General features: G+C 60.3%; 1 protein-coding gene across 1 annotated transcript in view; it reads right to left on the bottom strand.

The window, feature by feature from the left end:
* Positions 1–947: 947 nt before the first annotated feature.
* ESPNL (espin like) overlaps positions 948–21,100 on the bottom strand; it is a 33,355-nt gene continuing 13,202 nt past the window's right edge. The window contains exons 5-9 of the mRNA XM_016950815.4: positions 18,682–18,813; positions 8,805–8,919; positions 6,500–6,612; positions 5,330–5,527; positions 948–4,107 (exon numbers count right to left, since the gene is read on the bottom strand). Coding sequence (XP_016806304.2) covers positions 2,503–4,107; positions 5,330–5,527; positions 6,500–6,612; positions 8,805–8,919; positions 18,682–18,813 — 2,163 coding nt within the window. The 3' untranslated portion in view covers positions 948–2,502. The remainder of the gene's footprint in view (positions 4,108–5,329; positions 5,528–6,499; positions 6,613–8,804; positions 8,920–18,681; positions 18,814–21,100) is intronic.

The raw sequence follows: 21,100 nt of genomic DNA, 5'->3' as shown, positions 1-21,100 counted from the left end.
ACAGCCGGAGCCAGGAGGGCCGACTCCCTGCCCAGTGCTCTCTCTTGAGCACCCTCGGCCAGGGAGTGACCTGAGGCCTGCTGCCCCTGCTTCCAGCCCCTCCTCTGTCAGGGCCCTCAGAGCAACATTGCCAGCAGCTGGTGCATGAGGGGATCTCAGGAGACACTGCAGCGCCCAAACCTTCTGATGCCCCCAGCCAAGGGCTCTCCCTAGACCCACCTGCTGCCCCTTGCCCTCTGCCAGCCCTGGGTATGACCGCACTGGGTGGAGCAGCCCTCCTCTGTCTCCACTGGGCGTGTGTTGTGGCCAAGAGCCAGGGCCCCACTGACTGAGAGGCAGTGTTCAGGATGCTCCTGGCTGCTCCCAGTGCCCTGCTCGTTAGAAGCAGCTCAGAAACACCTGTAATCCCAGCACTTTGAGAGGCTGAGGCGCGCAGACTGCTTGAGCCCAGGAGTTCAAGACCAGCCTGGGCAACATAGCAAGACTTTGTCCCTACAAAAAATAAAAAGAAATTAGCTGGGCATGGTGGCTGACACCTGTAGATTCAGCCACTGAATCTACAGAAAAGAAAAGAAAGAGAAAGAGAAAGAAAGAAAAGAAAAGGAAGGAAAGAAAGGAAGAAAGAAAGGAAAAAAGGGAAGAAAAAAACAAAGAGAAGGAACTCTGAAATGCTGGCTGCACGTTGGTGAGTGTCTGAGACGATGCTGATTCCCCAGCACAGAGGCCCCTCCCATGTGGGACCTGCATCCTCCTTCACCACAATCCCAGGAGCATGAGGTCCGCATGCATCCCAAGCTGCAAATGAGAAACCAGAGGCTCTGAGGGACTAAGGACAATGGCCCTGGTATTTCGGCAGAGCTGAGCTGAGGACTCGGGTTTGGTACCAGGCTCTGTGAGGGCGTAGGCGGCTCTCAGGGATGGGTGAACAACAAGCGCAAGAGAGGGGGTGCACTAGGAATGGGAATCTTTATTTAGCAAACACATGTTCCGCTTCGGCTCTACAGCAGGGTCTTCAGCAGTGGAGGAAGCTGGAGCGGGCCGGCTGCAGAGTAGGCCCTTGTGGAAAAGCCACTGGCTTGGGGCTGCGGCCGGTGCTACTTCCCTTCCCGGCCCTGCCTGCCCCAATGGCCAATACCACCCCTCCCAATTTTACATCTTCTTGAGTGTCCATCCCCTTGGGCCCTAGTCAGCTGCGAGGGTCTCTCTGTTCCATCCAACAGCTTGCCCGCTGCCCTCCAGGTTTTGCCTGGACAATCCCCAGGGATTGAGGCAGGGAGTCCTGATAAGCCTGTCGCCTGACTGCACCCTCCTCTGTCCCAGGGGGCCTGGATACCAGGAGGAATATTCCTGAAGCCTCCCCTCCCTGCCACTCCCTGCTGGGCCATCTCACAGCTGCAGAGCCCCACCTCCAAAGTCCCTGTGGGCTTGGGCCCAGCCCTCCTCAGCCCCAGAGCCTGGGTGATGACCCATTCTCCTGGCTGCCATCAGAAGCTGGGGACAAGCCACACCCTATGCCAGCCGTGCCCAGCACCATGCCCAGGGATACTCCGCAGCACCCAGAGCCCCCGAGGATGGAATCCATCTCCCTTCCTGTATCCCTCCCTCTAGTACCCAGGCCCCTGTGAAGAGGTGCACTGTGGGTGACACCCAGGTGCCCTCACGGAGTATCCACGCCCCACCGAGGTCTGGCTGCTGCCCACCCCTGCCGGCATTCTCCTCTGTGTGCAGCAGCCTTTGAGAGTGGGCACCAGCCACCCTGCCTGGAGGACTCTCTCAGCCACTGCTACTCCCACGTCCCTGCTCTCCGGCCTTGCTGGGGCCCACGACTAGGCCGGGGCTGGTCAGGCTGGAGGACAGGGGCCCCATGGGGAGCCTCCTTTGAGGGAGCAGGGCCTCTGGAGCACCCTGGGCTGGGGCACTGGCCTGGCGGGCATCGGTGTGTGACCAGCAGGGATGGCCTGGCAGGAAGGCCTCCTGCCCATGGAATCTGTCCTCGGAATCACTCCAGCTCCCCCAAATTCACAGATGGGAGGTGAAGGGGTGTGGCCCAAGGTCAGCAGGAGAAACAGGGGCAGGAGGAGGGCCTGGGGCCACCTCAGACTCACATGAAAGATGGATGTGGCCGAGGCCACCAGCACCACAGAAACTGAGGGACAGGACGCCAAGGTAACTGGTGACACTGGGGAAGGACAAGTGAGAAACAGGCAGCATCCCAGGTCTTGGGGGCCGGCTGGGCAGAGGTGCCCTGGACTGCGGTGGCCCATTGCCTCACTTCAGGGCCTGCCAAGGGGCTTCCTGGGTGCAGTGGTGAGAAGGAGTCTGAGTCCCGGCTCGGAGGAGAACCATGCCACAACAGAACAGTCCCGCAGCCTCCGATAACCGGTAGGACTGGAGGCAGCCTTGCCTGGCTCACCCGGCCACCAAGGGTGTGAGCAAGGAAAAGAAAAGAGAAACCCCAAGTCACCCCCAAACCACATTCTGGAAAGCAGGCTGCCAGTAGGGTCATTCTCCAAAGTTGAACATCTCAGCTTCCTTCTCCTTCCAGAAGGCAAAGCTCCGGTTGATGTAGCCGCAGATGTCCTCACTGTTGAAGCTGCCCTGCTGGGAGCGGGACCCCAGCCGCTGTGCTGTGGGCTCAGGGCCGCTGCAGGGGACGGCGGCGTGAGGCAGGGGCCCGAGCGGGGTCAGGCCTGACTTGCGGCCAGGCTCCGTATCCCAGGCGGGACGCTGGCTGGAGCCAAAGAAGCGGGCTTTGATGTCCTCGAAGCCGTCGGTCCAGGCCCGGCGGCCGGCGGCCACCTCGTCTGTCACGGCCTTGTGGAAGGCGCGCACAGCCTCCCAGCCGTGGGTGCCCAGGTGCTCGAAGACCTCGAAGCACAGCAGGTGGCGCAGCTTCCGCTCCTCCGCCGGCAGGTCGCACTCCAGCAGCTGGAAGTAACCCAGCATGAAGAGATCCAGTGAGAGGCTGCTGTAGGGCACGGGAGCCCCGTCCACATGGGGCAGGAACTGCTCGGGGGACAAGGCCCCGCGGGGCCGCCGGCTCAGCCGCCGCAGCTGCCGGGTGGGCACGTGAGCCATGATGGCCTTCCAGTTGCCCAGCAGGTGGGTGATGGTGCTGCGCTGCTGCCACAGGTGGCCCAGCCGGGGGCCCTCGCTGGGCGAGGAGGGTGGCCCAGGGCTCCTGGCGGCCTCCTGGCCCCGCAACCCTGCGTGGCGGGCTCCTAGGGTCCTGCAGGCCGCTGTCTTGAGGGCCGGCGTGTAGGCCGATCTCCTCCAGTGGCTGAGGAAGAGCATGATGATGCGCTCCTTGCGCAGACTGGCCAGGTCCGGGCCGGCTGCGGCACCCGCCTCCGATGGCACCTCCTCGCAGCTGATGCCGGAGTCGCTGGCCTCCTCTGTGTCGCCAGGCCTGGGCTCCCCTGAAGCCAGGCCACTGCGGGGCTTAGGCAGGGCCGGCCAGCAGCCACTCAGGCACTGCCTGCGCTGGGCCCCCGGCTCGCAGGGGCCAGGGTTGAAGCCACAGAGTGGGCCAGAGGCCGACTCGAAGTTGCCCCGCAGCGTCTGCACAGACACCCCCCACTCCTGGATCTGGCGCTGGGCCTCGCTCCGAGGGGGGCTGGCCGAGGCCTCCCTGCAGGTGTCCTGCAGGGGCCGGGTGGATGGCTTCTCATCCCCCTGTACTAGCCCATGCACGCCCTTCAGCAGCAGGGACAGGCTGCGTACCAGGCGGGAGATGTGGCTGCACCAGAAGGGCAGGGGCTGCCCCCCGGGGGCCACCTCTGAGGCCTCCGCAGACCCTGCGGGCTCAGCTGCTGGGGTTGAGGCCTCCTCAACCTCCAGATCAGGCGCCCGGGGCAGGAAGTGGCTGTTGACCGTGATGCTGACAAGGGGCTCGGGCAGCAGGGCCTGCAGCTCAGCCGCCAACCGGCCCAGCTCACTCTCATACTCCTGACAGCGGCGCCGAAGCTGCAGGTCTGCAATCTGCTTCTCCAGGTAGACAAGGTCGTCCTCTGTCAGCAGCTCCCCAAAGGGCCCCAGGATGGCCTGATGAGTCTGTGAGTACCTCCAGGCCGCCTGCTCCGTGGGGCCTGAGCTCCCACCATTGTCCTGGGCACAGGAAGGGCAGGGTGAGCAGGGTGAGCCCACCCACCCACCATCAGCCCACCTAGCTTCCAAGTCCCTGAGTTCTCAGTATCTCTGCAGAGCCTCTGGTCCTGCCCCAAGGTAAGACTTTAAAGGGCTTCCCAGCTAGGGCAGAAGCCCCTGACCTGCTCTGCCCGTCTTGCTCTGCTCTCAACCCTGTGGCTTTCAGCCCCTACGGCTCCCAGCCCAACAGGCAAGGACAGGCTGGGCCCTCAGACAGGGCTGTCCCACAGTCCTGAGACGATGGAGACAGGCTGTATTCCAGCAGCCAGGAGCCACCTGTGGCTACAGAAACGACAGGTGGCTGGTGCGACGGAGGAGCAGGACTTTTACTTTCCTTAAATTGTAATGAATTTCAGTGGCTGCATGTGGCTGGCGGGATTGCGCTGGACACAGCGCTGGACCAGGGGTGCAGAACTCAATCATCCTGACAAAATCGTAGGCCTCTGAGGGCATAATTCCTGAACTCCTGTCTGCACAGCAGCCGGGGGAGCCTGTTAAAATCCAAGGCACATCACAGCCCTTCTCTGCTCAGATTCTCAGTGGCTCCCCACCGCCTCACAGAGGTGCAATAATCCCAGCCAGGTTCCTCTCCAACCTCAGGCGCCCACTCCACGCCAGGGCGCCTCCTCCTGCTCTTCCCCCGGCCAGCCGGGCCTCAGGACCCTTGCACTGGCTGTTCCCTCTGCCTAGGAGGTGCTTGCCCCAAATTCCCACAGGGCTCCCCCTCTCTTCCCTCTGGCCCCTGCTCGAGGCCACGTCCCCAGAGGGGGCCCCCTAAGCACCCATATATCATAGTCCCCCAACTGCTTTGCTTTCTCCACAGCAGTGGGAATCGCACCCCACACACCTGCCGGCACCTGCCCATGGGCCACCGTCTTCCTGCTAGACGCTGCGCCCAGGAAGGCCTAGAACAACGCTTGGCACAGGCAGGCATGTGCCACAAATCCGCCAAGTGGAAGGATACGTGGGACCCATGCCTCCAGAGCAGGTGAAGGGGCTCTGCTCAGAGTCCTCTGGTCAGGTTCACTTCATCCTCCGGCGGAAGCAGCAGCTGAGGCCACAGAGGAGAGGGGCCCCTGGGTCTTGGATTCAGTTCTGGGCTTCGGGCGCCCTGACTTCCACTTCCACCTACCTGGAAAAGGCCCCGCCCCGCCCACTGGTCCCGCCCCTCCCCGGGGCCTACCTGGGCCTCTGCGGAGCTCTCTGCGCCCAGGCGCGCCTGCAGCTTCCGCACCATCACCTGCCGCTTCCACTCGGGGATGGGCTGGCCGCGCTCATCCCGCGTGGGCACCAGCCCGTCGATGTCGCCTGAGGGCAGCCCATCCAGCTGTAGTGCGGCCAGGCCATCTGAGGTGTCCCCCGCCAGGGCCGTCTCTGTCCCCTGTGCAGAAGGGGGTGGGTCACACAGGCCCGAAGGGGACCCAGGCCCTGAGTGGAGGGAAGATCCGAGAGGGCGTGGGGGGTTGGCTCCTCCCAGGGCACGCTAATAGGGCGCCCTGAGAGGAGGGACAGTGGGGGCCACGGACAGCACCCCACCCCCTCATCCCCAGCTTAAGAGTGAGGCCTCAGAGGGGAGGGACTGGAGGGGGGCGGGGTAAGATGTGTGTGAGGGGATTGTTGGCAGAGAAATGAAACCAGAGGTCCCTCCCCGTCCCCTATGCAAGCCCAGCAGATGCTCGCGGAGCACACCGTGTCCCTGGGCAAACTTGCTCTGGGCACAGCTACATAGACAAAGCCTGGCAGCCAATCCTGTGCCGCAGAGGGCTTGTCAGAGCCTTCAATGTGCCGTGCACGCTCCAGCTCTCCACGACGGGCAGCAGCGCCACGTGGCATTTCCCAGACTCCCACCGAACACCTCAATGGTTGAGAATCTGCAGTACCACGCAGGGAAAGTCTGGGCTGGCTTTCTAAGGGCCCGGCGCCCAGGAAAGGGAGAGTAAGGGGGAGCAGGACCCTTCTGCTGGTCTGGGCTGGCCGAGGCCCTGAGGAGGAGGACGGTGGCAGCGGGGCCCTGCCCATGGATGGCTGCTGCGATCTCCGCACTCCAAGCGGGCACGGAGCACCCCTGAGCTCAGAGGTCAGGGAGAGGGGCTTGGGCCACTGCAGCCCTCTGGAATGACAGAGAAGGGTCCCCGTGTTTCTGTGGTGGGGGGACAGCTGCCGTCGCCCTGACATTCCTGTCTCCTCAGAACTCAGGGTGTTCTTGAGAGCAGCGGAGTGACGCAGGCAGCCTGGCATCCACCCTTCAGGAAAGGCCTGGCTGTGCTGGGGGCTTCCCTGGGCCCCTAAGAGGATGGGAATGCAGGCTGGCTGGGGGCCCCGGGAGACAGGAATGCAGGGGTGGAGGACGAACCTCGGGGTCAGCCGTGGCACTGGTGATGATCCTCGGAGGGGCCGGGCTGGTCATCTGCTCCCTGGGAAGAGGCTGGTCAGGATGGCCAGGCCAGGCCGGGCTGAGGGACATGGCTGCCAAGAAGAAGGAGGGTGTTGCAGAAAGGGCAAGGGCTGGGGAGCAGAGACCCAGAGCCTCGGGGATCCGGCCCTGGGGACAGAGCTGATCTCCTGAACGATCTGCGAGCTGGGAGCTGACCCCAGCCCACCCTGCCCCAGAACACCTCGGGGGCCCCACTGGACCTTCTCTGGGGAGTCAGTGTGACCCGCCCCCGCCTGGTTGATGGGAGAGCCTGCGGCACACCGCTGGGTCACGCCGCGGCCCCTCCTGCAGCAGGGGAGGAGCTGGGAAGGGCTTGAGGCCTGGAGGTCACCGGCCCCTAATGCAGCTCTGCGGGCCCCAAAGCTGGTTCCCTTGCTGCCTGCAATGCTCCCTGCCCCGATGAAAACACACACTTCAGTGTCAACCTCGAGTGAAGAACACGTCTGCATCACAGCCAGGCAGACACGCACAGACACAATAACACACAGACATGCACAGACACAATCACACACAACACAGACACAATCACACAGACACAGACACACACAGACACAATCACATCACATACAGACACAGACACATACACACAGACACAATTATACACACAGACACAATCACAGAAACACACACAGAACAAACACAATCACACACAGATACACAATCACACACAGACACAATCACACATACACACACACAATAACATACAGTGACACAATCACACAGACACACACAGACACAATCACAGACACACAGACACGATCATACACACAATCACACAATCACACAGACATACACAATCACACACACAGACACAATCACACACAGATACAGTCACACACAGAGAAACAGACACAGAACAGACATACACAAATACAATCACACAGAATCACACACGGATACACAGACACAATCACAGATACACACAGACGCAATCATATGCAGAGACACAGACACAAGCATACACAGACACAATCACATACACACAATCACACAGACACACAGACACACAGAAACAACAGACACACACAGACACAGACACAATCACACACAGATACAGACACAATCACACAGACACACACAAACACAATCACACACAGATTCACACAGGCACAATCACACACACACACAAACACAACCACACAGAAACAGACACAGAACAGACACACAATCACACAGATACACACAATCACACAGACACAATCACACACTGACACAGACACACAAACACAAACACACATAGGTATAATCATACAGAGAGACACAATCACACAGAGACACACACAGACACAATCACACAATCACATACAGACACACAGACACAATCACACACAGATACACAGACATAATCATGCACAGAAACACAAACACAATACACAGATGCACAGAACACACACACAATCACCATACACACACATACAATACACACAGACACACAGAGAGACACAATCACAGACACAATCACACACATGAACACAATCACACACAGATGCACACAGACACAATCACACAGACACAGACACAATCACACAATCACAGAGACACACAATCACATAGACATAATCACACACAGACACACATGAACAATCACACACAGATACAGACATAATCACACACACAAACACAGACACAGACACAACATACACAGATACACACAGACACAATCACACACACAATCACACACAGAGAAGGGTCCTCGTATCTATGTGTATCACACACAGAACACAGACACAATCACACACAGAAGCACACTCCCACATGTGAGTACAGGGCTGCAGCAGGGCCTGTGGAGGAAGCTCGCCCTCACCACCTGTGGCACCTGTTGATAATTCCACTCCACTCCACGCTGGTCACAGACCCCTAATGGTGGTGGCCCACAGCGTGAGGACTGTTGCTTGCCCTGCTAGCCCATGCATGCGAGGTGTGCTGGGGTCTGAGGGACAGCAGCCCATCCACAAGGGGCCTGGGCCCAACCGGCCCGTCTCCTCGCTTTTACCCCTGGATAAGTTGCTGTAGCTGTAAGTGCCCACCACGGAAAATGCTAATCCTCACGTTTCCAAAGCACCAAAGACAGTCAAGGAAACCTGGAAGCAACTGGGGAGGGAGGGTGATGGGGTGCCCGGCTGCCCGCAGACTTGCCCACTGGTCCAGGACCTCGGAGGGGAGGCCAGTGGCACCCTCTCCCAGGCCCATGCCCTGGGTGGCCCACGTGGGGCTGTGCACTCACGGCTGGGGTTCCCTGGCCCTGGGCCTCCTCTTCTTCCATCCTCCAGGGAGCGCCTCGTGGCCAACAGTGGAGGTGGGGGGAACGGTGGTGGTGGGGGCGTCATCAGCAGGGGCACCTGTGGGTGGATGGGCCTGGTCAGTGGGGGACCCCCGTGGGCTCTTCCCTGCTCACCTAGACAGGGGCAGGGGCACCCAGTGGACGAGCCTTGGGGAGCCTGTGCATCTGAGAAGGGCTGGGACAGGTAAGGAGGTGGCAGGAGAGGGGCAGGTCCTTGATCAGGGTTCTGTCCCAGGGTCATCTCCTGCCTGAGTGCCATCACTTCCTGGCACCCCACCTTGGTTCCCCGCCCACTTTTGCCTCTATTGGGTGGGCCACCCCCATCTCAAAGCTCAGCTTCCAGGCTCCCTCTGGAGGCAGCTGAGCTCTGGGGCTCCAGGCACTGGGTAGGGCCTGGTTTCCAGCTGTGCCCAGCGCCCTGTGGTCTCACAAAGACGTGTGCACGCATATGCACACACACGCATGTACACTCTCCTGCACACACATGCATGTACTCTCCTGCACACATGCACGTACACTCTCCTGCACACACACGCATGTACTCTCCTGCACACACGCATGTACACTCTCCTGCACACATACACGTACACTCTCCTGCACACACGCACATACACTGTCCTGCACACACGCATGTACTCTCCTGCACACACACGTACACTCTCCTGCGCACACACACACGTACTCTCCTGCACACACGCACATACACTCTCCTGCACACCCCCCTCCCCGACTGCCCTGACTCCTGTGCTGTGGTCCGCCTGGAACTTCAGCCCTGACATGGGGCCTGTCAGTGTCTTGGGGGTGGATGGCCAAGTGAGAAACCTGGTGAGGAGAGGGAAGGGCAGTGGACTAGGATGGGGTCCCCAATGTGCCCACCAGCCGAGGGCATGGGCAGCCCTTGTCCCCAGCCAGCAGGGCCGCATGCCACCGTCCCTCTGGGCACCTCCCTCACTGTGCCTGTCAGACCAAAGCTCTTGTCCCTGCCCTCCAGTGGGCACTGGAAGCCAGACGTGGCCATCAGGGCTCCAGGGTCAGTGCTAGTGAGAGCCCTGGGCAGAGCAGAGCACTCAAATCGGCCACGATTCTGGACATGTGGCCTGGGCCCAGGGCCCGTCGTGGGATGGGGAGGGACCCATGCTGCAGCTTGCTCGAATGCACGGCTGTCTCTGCCTTCAAATTAGTTCTCCTTTCCGAATGCAGGGCCCCCATTTTCCTGCTGCACCGGGGCCGGACTGCAGTGAAGCTGGCCCTGCCTGAGCAAATCTCTGGCCTCCCTAAGCCTCCCTTGCTCATGGACAAGGTGGCACAGGCTGCCTCCCGGCAAGGATGCTGGGTGGCCCCTCAGCCACCTCCCCTCCAGGACCCTCACCCCACTGGGCCACGGGGGAGGGAACACAGTCTGAAAGCCCATCTGCCCGGCCCCCACGCACCTCACTCCTTCCAGGAATCTGTGCCCACAGCCCAGGAACCCTGGTGCGCGGTGGGCTGGGGAGCAACCGCCCAGCCCCAGCCCCGGAGGCCCTCAGACGCGAACTGCAGAGTGCAGGGAGCGCAGCCGTCCTGGGACACCGGGGGCTGCTGAGGCTGCCGCCCCCAGGAGTGGGAGGTGTCACATGAATATTTGAAGGCCGAGGTGTCAGGTGGCCAGGCGGGCTTGGGCCAGGTGTGGGATCTGTTACCACGGAACCTTTAACTGTCCACAGAGCAGGGGCTGGGGAGGGGATGCTCTGGGAGATGGAAGGGGACCTGAGATCCCTGGGCCCCATGAGAAGAGAGACCACCCAGAGGAATCCCCAGCCCCACCTACGGTACGGCCCCCAGGGCACAGATGGGGAAACTGAGGCTCAGAGAGGGCAAGGGGCTTTCTCAAAGCCCCACAGCCGGGCTGCCGCAGAGCCGGGATGAGAGTCTCACTGGAGACCTCAGTCTTTGCTCCCTCCAGTGCCCCTGAACAGCTGCTTCCTTGGTGGGGGACACCACAGAGGTCAGCCTCTAGGGAAAGACCAAGAACACAAAGCCTGGCTGTCCTTTCTGGGCCACTTCTCAGGGCTGTGTGTGCAGGGAGCGACTGAGGGACTAGGAGTGACTTGCTGTCTGCTGAGCAACGGCGTGTTCCCCAGACTCAACGGTCCTCAGAGGAGATACAGATCTACGCGGCACAGCTGCCATCGGGACCCAACTCGCACCACCTGGGACTCGGGGGCAAGGGAACGCCACAAAGCATGATGCGTGCTCCCTGCCGTGCTGAAGGAAGGTCCTCCGTCTTGGACCCAGGAGTCTGGTGTCTTTCTCCACGTTCAAGACATAATGAGAGGCTGGCATCGCTGCTTCAACCAGGGCAGAGTCAGACTCCAGACCAGACACGGCCAGAAAAGCCAGACACAAGTGGTGTCACCGACAGAGGTGGGCTGAGCCCTGCCTGGAGTGGGCCCCTCAACAGCAAGGCCACCCCAATGCCCCCGCACTGTCCCCTGCCCAGCCAGGACCAAGCCGGGAGTGGGATGGTGCCTCTCGCCTCCTCTCTGCCCCTGCCTGGGAGCCCTCAGCCCCCTCCCTGAGATGGAACCTGCTGTCAGTGGAGAGGGGCCACCCCTGGCAGAGTGAGGGGCTTGGCAGGATGGCAGCGGCCCTCTTACGCTGGGGAAGACAAAAGAGGTGGAAGTTAGTCTGGGGCTCAGGGGACTACCGGACTCTGGCCCCAGCACAGCACCTGTGGCCTGGGGGACCTTACTCGAGGTCCCTGTGGCCCAGCCCTGCTCCACTCCTCACCAACGAGAAGCCCGGGACGCCACCCCCTGAGCCTCCATTTCTTCGCCTGTAAATCAGAGTTCTTGGAAATTTGAGGGACTATGGAGAGCACCTGGCATGGGCCTGCATGACAGTGGCATTCAGACCTCGACGCTGCTGCCACCCTCGGTATTAGGATGGTCTCTGAGTTTAACAGGGATGAGAAGTCTGGCTGTGGCGTTTCCCCGGCAACGGGAGTAACCACACCCCTGGCTCCCATAGGAAGGCCCTGGACACGATGGAGCCTCAGGGATCTGGAGGCGCAGATGTCAGGGTCCTGTCCGTTGGGGTCTTAACATTTAGACATGTGCTGCCCCGAATCCCAGCATTGGACAGTTGCCCTGAGGCTGGCGGTCATGTGGCCCCACGGCCCCGCCCGCTGTCCCTGTCCCTGGTTTTTGGTGAGATTTGAGCACCGCGGAGGCTGCATGCATTATACATGGAGAGCATCGTGGTGAGCCAGGTCACAGGCCTGTAATGCCACCCGGTCAGAGAGAATCACGGCCCGCGGATGGGTGCCGGACACCCGTTGCCATGGCTGAGATTCCATTACTGGCTGTGTGGGTGCCACCCTTCCCAGCGGGAGGAGAGTGCCCAGGAAGCCTCTCACCTTCTCTGGGCCTCAGTTTCCTCATATATAAAATAAAGATGTCTTAGTACCTTTCTGGACCAAAGGGGAGGGAGTACCCCTGTCCCGAGGGCCCCCCAGGGCAGGCGCCTCATTGGGTGCTCGAGGAGCTTCTCCTCTACCCAGAAAACAAGGCTCTGGGCCGGGTACGGTGGATCATGCCTGTAGTCCCAGCACTTTGGGAGGCAGAGGCGGGAGGATCACTAGAACCCAGGAGCTCAAGACCAGCCTGGCCGACATGGCCAAACCCCGTCTCTAGTCTCTACAAAAAATACAAAAATTAGCTGGGTGTGGTGGCGCACACCTGTAGTCCCAGCTACTTGGGAGGCTGGGGTGGGAGGATCACTTGAGCCTGGAAGGCTGAGGCTGCAGTGAGCTGAGATTGTGCCACTGCACTCCAGCCTGTGTGACAGAGACCCTGTGGTGAGAAAATTGGGGTTTAGAGATGCTCAGAACTTGCCAGTGCCCCATGCCCAGGAAGGGCAGCACCAGTGCTGGCGGGTGGGGGTGAGTGGGACAGCCCTGGACACCATGGGAGATGCCAGAGGCTCTGCTCCCCGAGCATGGAGGGTTCTATTCACCATTCCTGCCCAGACAGGGCACTCAGAGCCCCACAGCCAGGATCCCAGCTCCTTGGCTAGCAGAGGGGAGGGGGCCTGCCCCAAGGGCAGCCCCTGGCCTTCAAGACCGCATCCCTCATTGCGTGGAGAGGGGCCCCAAGGCCCAGGGAGGGTCAGGGCTGGCCTTCCCTAGCACCCTGAGCAGATCCCGAGCTGGGCGGGCCCCACAGACCCAACACAAAGGAGGTACCGAGGGGGCACCTCCCACAGGGCAGGTCTCAGCACTACTGTCCAGCATTGCTCCCCAAGCTGCTGCTGCTCTTGGAATGCACGAGTCCCCTGGGGGCAGATACAGGCTGTGCTGTCATGGGGAAGATGATGGATTTCACTACCTCTTCTGAGGCCAGCTCGGAGGCGGCCAGTGTGGGCAGCCCCTGCGGACTGCATTCTCATCAATATTGCAGCAGGCACACGGCCTCCCCCAGCCCACAGCTGACAGCCTGCCCTCCCTCAGAGGCCTGAAGAGGGGACAGCTCCAGTGGTGAGAGACGAGCACCCCCTGCCGTCACCAGACCCTCCCAGAGGGAGAAGACGGAGACAGGCTCCAGTCCCCACCCCGAGCTCCCAAACTGGCTCCTGAAGCTGCAGACTGAGGAGCCGGGAAGGCCCAGGGGTTGGGTTTTCATGCGCCGGGCAGGGGGCGCCCAGGCACGGGCAGGAGGGGTCTCTGGATGGGAAGGACGTGGCGAGCCTAACACGACCCGTCCTCCACTACCACGGGGTCTGGGGACAGAAGGCAGAGGCGCTGCTTGGACAGAAAGCCCAGGCATGGGACCCCAGAATGGCTGGGGCGGGAACAGTGTCAGGGACTCCCAGGAGGTCGGGCGGGGCTGTTCCCTTGTGCCAGGGGCTTGTGGAGGCTGGGACACCCGCAGAGCTGCTGCTGTCCCCACCTGCTAATCTCGGCTGCCATCCAGGGAGGAAGTGCAGGGAGGGGCCCAAAAAAGGCCAAGGCTGACCCAGCGGCCTTGAAGGAGCTGTGGGGAGACCCAGGCAGCTGGCACTCCTGGGCTGTGGGCCGTGGAGCAACATCTTCTGTGGCAGAAGCCAGCAGAGCGCCACCACCTTCTCAGCCAAGCCAGAAAGACAGCCTTCTGCTGAACCAGGACCCGCTGGACGTCTAGCAAGCACACCATTTAGTAAATACGTGACTTCCAACAGTGACTGAATTCTAGTTCCTGAAACTGCTGCAACAGGGAAAAACCAGGGCAGAGCCGTGCTCCCCGGAGGCCACCTGAGCCACCTGTGCAGCACGGCAGGACTGGTGTGGGTTTCCGTCAGTGCCAACAGAGGCCCCAGTGGTGGCAGTGTGACAAGTGTCCAGCAGGCCCCAGGGGCTGGGGTGGGGGGGACTGTGGCTCTGCCCCAGTTGGTCCCAGATGCTCTGAGGGGACACATCAGAGAAGAGGAGGCACAGCAACCCCTTGGGGAGACAAAGGGTTTGGGGGGTGGAGGGCGATGACACCTTCCAGGCCTCAGTCCCCTCACCCGAAAAGAAGGGCCAGGTGATTTCAGAACACCTTCCTGAAGGGGTGACCAGTAAAATAGGTGTGGCAGAAACCCAGCTAGGTTAGAGGGATTTGTCACGTAACTGCCCTAGGCCTCCCCTCCTCCATCTCCCCTCCTCCATCCACCTCCCCATCCACCTCCTCCATCTCCCCTCCTCCATCCACCTCCTCCATCCACCTCCTCCATCCACCTCCTCCATCTCCCCTCCTCCACCCACCTCCTCCATCCACCTCCTCCATCCACCTCCTCCATCTCCCCTCCTCCATCCACCTCCTCCATCCACCTCCTCCATCCACCTCCTCCATCGCCCCTCCTCCATCCACCTCCTCCATCCACCTCCTCCATCCACCTCCCCATCCACCTCCTCCATCCATTCCTCCTCCATCCACCTCCTCCATCCACCTCCTCCACCCACCTCCTCCATCCACCTCCTCCATCCACCTCCTCCATCCACCTCCTCCATCCACCTCCTCCATCTTCCCTCCTCCATCCACCTCCTCCATCCACCTCCTCCATCCACCTCCTCCATCCATTCCTCCTTCATCTAACCTCCTCCATCACCTCTCCTCCATCCACCTCCTCCATCTCCCCTCCTCCATCCACCTCCCCATCCACCTCCTCCATCTTCCCTCCTCCATCCACCTCCTCCATCCACCTCCTCCATCCACCTCCTCCATCCATTCCTCCTTCATCTAACCTCCTCCATCACCTCTCCTCCATCCACCTCCTCCATCTCCCCTCCTCCATCCACCTCCCCATCCACCTCCTCCATCTCCCCTCCTCCATCCACCTCCTCCATCCACCTCCTCCATCCACCTCCTCCATCCACCCTCCTCCATCCACCTCCTCCATCCACCTCCTCCATCCATCTCCTCCATCCACCCTCCTCCATCCACCTCCTCCATCCACCTTCCTCCATCCACCTCCTCCATCCACCTCCTCCATCCACCCTCCTCCATCCATTCCTCCTCCATCCACCCTCCTCCATCCACCTCCTCCATTCACCCTCCTCCATCTACCTCCTCCATCCACCCTCCTCCATCCACCTCCTCCATCCACCCTCCTCCATCCATTCCTCCTCCATCCACCCTCCTCCATCCACCTCCTCCATCCACCTCCTCCATCCACCTCCTCCATCCAACTCCTTCATCCACGTCCTTCATCCACCTCCTCCATTCACCCTCCTCCATCCACCTCCTCCATCCATTCCTCCTCCATCCACCCTCCTCCATCCACCTCCTCCATTCACCCTCCTCCATCTACCTCCTCCATCCACCCTCCTCCATTCACCCTCCTCCATCCACCCTCCTCCATCCACCTCCTCCATCCAACTCCTTCATCCACGTCCTTCATCCACCTCCTCCATCCACCCTCCTCCATCCACCTCCTCCATTCACCCTCCTCCATCCACCCTCCTCCATCCATCTCCTCCATTCACCCTCCTCCATCCATTCCTCCTTCATCCACCTCCTCCATCCACCTCCTCCATTCACCCTCCTCCATCCATTCCTCCTTCATCCACCTCCTCCATCCACCTCCTTCATCCACGTCCTTCATCCACCCTCCTCCATCCACCTCCTCCATCCACCTCCTCCATCCACCTCCTCCATTCACCCTCCTCCATCCACCTCCTCCATCCACCTCCTCCATCCACCTCCTCCATCCACCCTCCTCCATCTACCTCCTCCATCCACCCTCCTCCATTCACCCTCCTCCATCCACCCTCCTCCATCCACCTCCTCCATCCAACTCCTTCATCCACGTCCTTCATCCACCTCCTCCATCCACCCTCCTCCATCCACCTCCTCCATTCACCCTCCTCCATCCACCCTCCTCCATCCACCTCCTCCATCCACCTCCTCCATCCACCCTCCTCCATCCATTCCTCCTCCATCCACCCTCCTCCATCCAACTCCTTCATCCACCCTCCTCCATCCATTCCTCCTCCATCCACCCTCCTCCATCCACCTCCTCCATCCACCCTCCTCCATCCACCTCCTCCATCCACCTCCTCCATCCACCTCCTCCATCCACCCTCCTCCATCCATTCCTCCTCCATCCACCCTCCTCCATCCAACTCCTTCATCCACCCTCCTCCATCCATTCCTCCTCCATCCACCCTCCTCCATCCACCTCCTCCATCCACCCTCCTCCATCCACCTCCTCCATTCACCCTCCTCCATCCGTTCCTCCTCCATCCACCTCCTCTATCCACCTCCTCCATCCACCCTCCTCCATCCATTCCTCCTCCATCCACCCTCCTCCATCTCCCCTCCTCCATCCACCTGCTCCATCCAACTCCTTCATCCACTTCTCCTCCATCCATCCTCTTCCATCCACCCTCTTCCATCCACTGTCCTCCATTCACCCTCTTCCATCCATCCTCTTCCATTCATTCCTCCTCCATTCACCCTCCTCCATCCACCCTCCTCCATCAATCCTCTTCCATCCTTTCCTCCTCCATTAACCCTCCTCCATCCACCCTCCTCCATCAATCCTCTTCCATCCATTCCTCCTCCATTAACCCTCCTCCATCCACCTCCTCCATCTCCCCTCCTCCATCCACCCTCCTCCATCCACCCTCCTCCAACCACCCTCCTCCATCCATTCCTCCTCCATCCATTCCTCCTCCATCCACCCTCCTCCATCTCTCCTCCTCCATCCACCCTCCTCCAACCACCCTCCTCCATCCATTCCTCCTCCATCCATTCCTCCTCCATCCACCCTCCTCCAACCACTCTCCTCCATCCATTCCTCCTCCATCCACCCTTTTCCATCCACCTCCTCCATTCACTCTCCTCCATCCACCTCTTCCATCCATTCCTCCTCCATCCACCCTCCTCCGTCCACCCTCTTCCATCCACCCTTCTCCATCCACCTCCTCCATCCATTCCTCCTCCATCCACCCTCCACCATCCATTCCTCCATCCATTTCTCCTCCATCCACCCTCCTCCATCCAACTCCTCCATCCACCCTCCTCCATCCATCCTCTTACATCCATTCCTCCTCCATTCACCCTCCTCCATCCATTCCTCCTCCATTCACCCTCCTCCATCCATTCCTCCTCCATCCACCCTCCACCATCCATTCCTCCATCCATTCCTCCTCCAACCACCCTCCTCCATCCATCTGCTCCATCCACCCTCCTCCAACCACCCTCCACCATCCATTCCTCCATCCATTTCTCCTCCATCCACCCTCCTCCATCCATTCCTTCTCCATCCACCCTCCTCCATCCAACTCCTCCATCCACCCTCCTCCATCCATCCTCTTACATCCATTCCTCCTCCATTCACCCTCCTCCATCCATTCCTCCTCCATCCACCTTCCTCCATCTATTTCTCCTCTGTCCACCTCTCCTCCATCCACCCTCCTCCTTCCACCCTTCTTCATCCATTCCTCTTCTGCCCATCTCTCCTCTGTCCACCCTCCTGAGCTCTCCCCCCTCCATGTATCCCTCTCCTCATTTTTCACTCCTTTGGCCTCCCTGCCCCATTCATTCCTCCTCTGTCTGTTCCCTCCCCATCCATCCCTTCCTCTGCTCACTCTCATGCATCCACCTGCTTTTCTGTCCATTTGCTCATTAGTTCATTCAGCAAACACTTGTTGAGCCCTGTCATGTTCTAGGGGCTGGGGACCAGTGGGATAGACACGATCCCTGTCCTTACAAATGGGGAAATGAGAGGCTATGGGGTCCCAGGCTGAGAGACGAGAGCCAGGGCTGGAATCTGCTGCCTTCCGGGTGCTGCAGGGCTGTTGGCCACCTTGCGATCACCTCTGGGAGGTTCCGTTCCCACTCCTGGGGCTCCTCAGTCTGACATACATCACCCACGTCACCCACGAGGAACTCTGGCCACCGAGGCTCTTGAGTCACAGATGTGGTCTCTGTGACCCAGACGAAAGGCATGGCCTGGCCAAGTTCCAGCCACAAGCCCAGGCCGGGCCCTGGCCACAGCCATGGCCCCAGGCCCTGTCACATGCCCTCTGTCCTGACCCCCGTTACAGCCCCTGTCCTTGTCACAGCCCTGGCCCCACCCCTGTCACGGCCCCTGTCCTGGCCCCTGTCACAGCTCCTGTTACAGCCTGGCCCTAGCACTGGCTGCCCTGTGGCGCCTCAGTCCTGCCCAGGCCCTTGCTCCTGGCTCCAATGCCATGTATGAGTTGGACATGGTGAGCTTCCCAGCTGACTATGCTGCAGGTTCAGCAGTGGGGTCCTGGCTGGGGTCTGGGCCCACCCCCCATGCCTCCAGGGCAGCTGGGGACCCTGAGCCTTACCGGCTGCGCCACCTCCCGCAGGTACTGGGCACAGTCCCGGTGTCCGTGGTACTCCGCCAGGTCTGCCGCTGTGTAACCATCTTCATCCCGCAGGGAGGGGTCCACGTGGTGGGAGACTAGGGTCTGGCAGCACTGCAGTGAGGAGGGCACACGTGTGACCCACCACGACACAAACCAGGTGCCCATGGGCCCTGTGCGGGCCGCTCCCCTGCCCCATGGCGCAGGCTGCCCTGATGCCCTTCCCAGCAGGGGCAGGACTTGAATCTGGGCCGTGGGGTGCCAGAGACCTGCCTAGGAGCCCCCAAGCCTCATCCCACAGCCACCCCGTTCTGGCCCAGACCGTACCAGGCACTGCATATGAAGCAGTGCTGAGCTGACAGGCATCAGGGTGCCCCGTCCAGACCCCTCACAGCTGCCATGGCCCAAGTGTCAAATGCAGAACCAGTTTCCATGTTTGCCACCCTTGGAGGTATGGATCAACGCACGTGAAGAAACGAGGCTCAGAGAGACAAGCAGCCGGCCCCTGCCCCAGGGACTCAGGGCTACCTCCTGCCACAGCCCCACTCTCCGTGGGACCATCCTCCTGGCCCCATGAGGTTCCCCCCTAGTGCCTGGAGCACCAGCTCATGCCTGACCAAGCCGCTCACCACCTTTACCAGCCACACTGCATGCTCCCACCCAGCCAACTTGGGGCCAGGACCCTCCTGTCTCCTTGTACCTGATGGGCTCTTGTGATGGAAATGGGGAGGAAGAGGGGAGGGAAGGAAGCTGGGGAGGGAGTCCACAGGACTGGAAGGCTAGAGGACATCTTGGCCTGTGAAGGATTCAGATGGAAGAGGGACAGGGGACCTCAAGAATGAATTCTGTACTTTATTCTGTAAACATTTCTGTGTCTCTTTTGTAGTACTAGGGAAACACAAAAACGAACTCGAGTTAGGCGAACGCTGTGTTCACAAAACTGTGCCTTTGACCCAAATGTATCTCTGAGATAGACCAGCTGGGCCTCAGCATCTTTGGGTGACACTGAATTGAATGAAGTAAGAAGTTGTGAGACCCTTGGCCGGGCGCAGTGGCTCATGCCCGTAATCCCAGCACTTGAGGAGGCCAAGGCGGGTGGATCACCTGAAGTCAGGAGTTCCAGACCAGCCTGACCAACATGGTGAAACCCTGTTTCTACTAAATACAAAAAATTAGCCAGGCGTGGTGGTGGGCGCCTCTAATCCAAGCTACTTAGGAGGCTGAGGCAGGAGAATTGCTTTAAGCCAAGAGGCGGAGGTTGCAGTGAGCCAAGGTGGCACCACTGCACTCCAGCCTGGGCAACAACAGTGAAACTCCACCTCAAACAAGTTGTGAGATCCCAAAGGAATTTTCAGCTCCTCTCTGGACTGCAGTGCCTCACCTATAAAAGGTGCAATTAGTGTTCATTCTCTACAGATAAATACAGGTTCAGCATGCATGTGGAGCGGCAGGTATGCCATGCCGTGAGTAAACACAACGTGACGCTGTCGTGTGTGGCAGGGGGCCTGGCAGCGAAGTCCAGTGGCCTTGAGCTCATCTGGCTCTGTGACTTGCTGGTCAGAGAACTTGGCCAGCTAACTGGGCCTGTCCGTAAAGTAAGGACACCTGCATTGATCTATGGCCGGCACCACCAGCCTCCCTCGCCCCGGCCCCTACCGACACTCAGCTGCGCAGCTAGCAGGTCAGCTTGAGACCTCAAGGGTGAGTGCCTTGTCCTGGGGGAATCCTCTGGAGGGCTTCCTTCCCCTCCCTCCTCTGCCCTGAGTTCCGTGGCCTCCAAGGTGGCCACAGCCTGAGGAGGCCACAGCGCCACCAGGGGAAGGTGGACAAAAAGATAGAGCCCCGCTCCCTGGAAGCCCTGCAGGTCCGAAAGACCAGTGCCAGAACCGCCGCAAGATCAGCTCCAGAACCGCCACAAGACCGGAGCCAGAACCGCCGCAAGATCAGCTCTAGAACCGCCGCCAAGACCAGCGCCAGAACCGCAGAGCCACAGGGCTTGTCACTGCCTGAGGATGATGACCCTGCGCCTCTAAGCCGCGGACTGGGGTGTCTGCTCGCACACTGCCTGCCTTCCTGGCTGCCGCGCTGCCCTCCAGAGAGTAAGCAGCTCAGCCTGGGGGCCGCCGGCTCTGGCACAAATATGCAACCCTGGTCGTGGTGCGAAAGCTGCCACCCATAGCGTGGCCAGGTGCCCACAAGGCTTTATTTGTGGGCACTGACATTTTAACTTCAGATGAGTTTCATGTGTCATGAGATGTGATTCTTTTTCCTTTTCCCCATTTAAAAAGGGAAAAACTATTTTGAGCTTGTGGGGCCACACAAAATCAGGCGTGCGCACACCCCTTCCCCGGGGGCTGCTGGGAGGCTTGAACCAGATAACGCCTGAAGGCTCCTGGAGGCC

The sequence above is a fragment of the Pan troglodytes genome, chromosome 13 (genome assembly GCF_028858775.2).
Source record: "Pan troglodytes isolate AG18354 chromosome 13, NHGRI_mPanTro3-v2.0_pri, whole genome shotgun sequence".
Classification (NCBI taxonomy): Eukaryota; Metazoa; Chordata; class Mammalia; order Primates; family Hominidae; genus Pan; species Pan troglodytes.
Note: the sequence above shows the minus strand (reverse complement) of the source record. Positions and strands in the feature narration are given on the sequence as shown.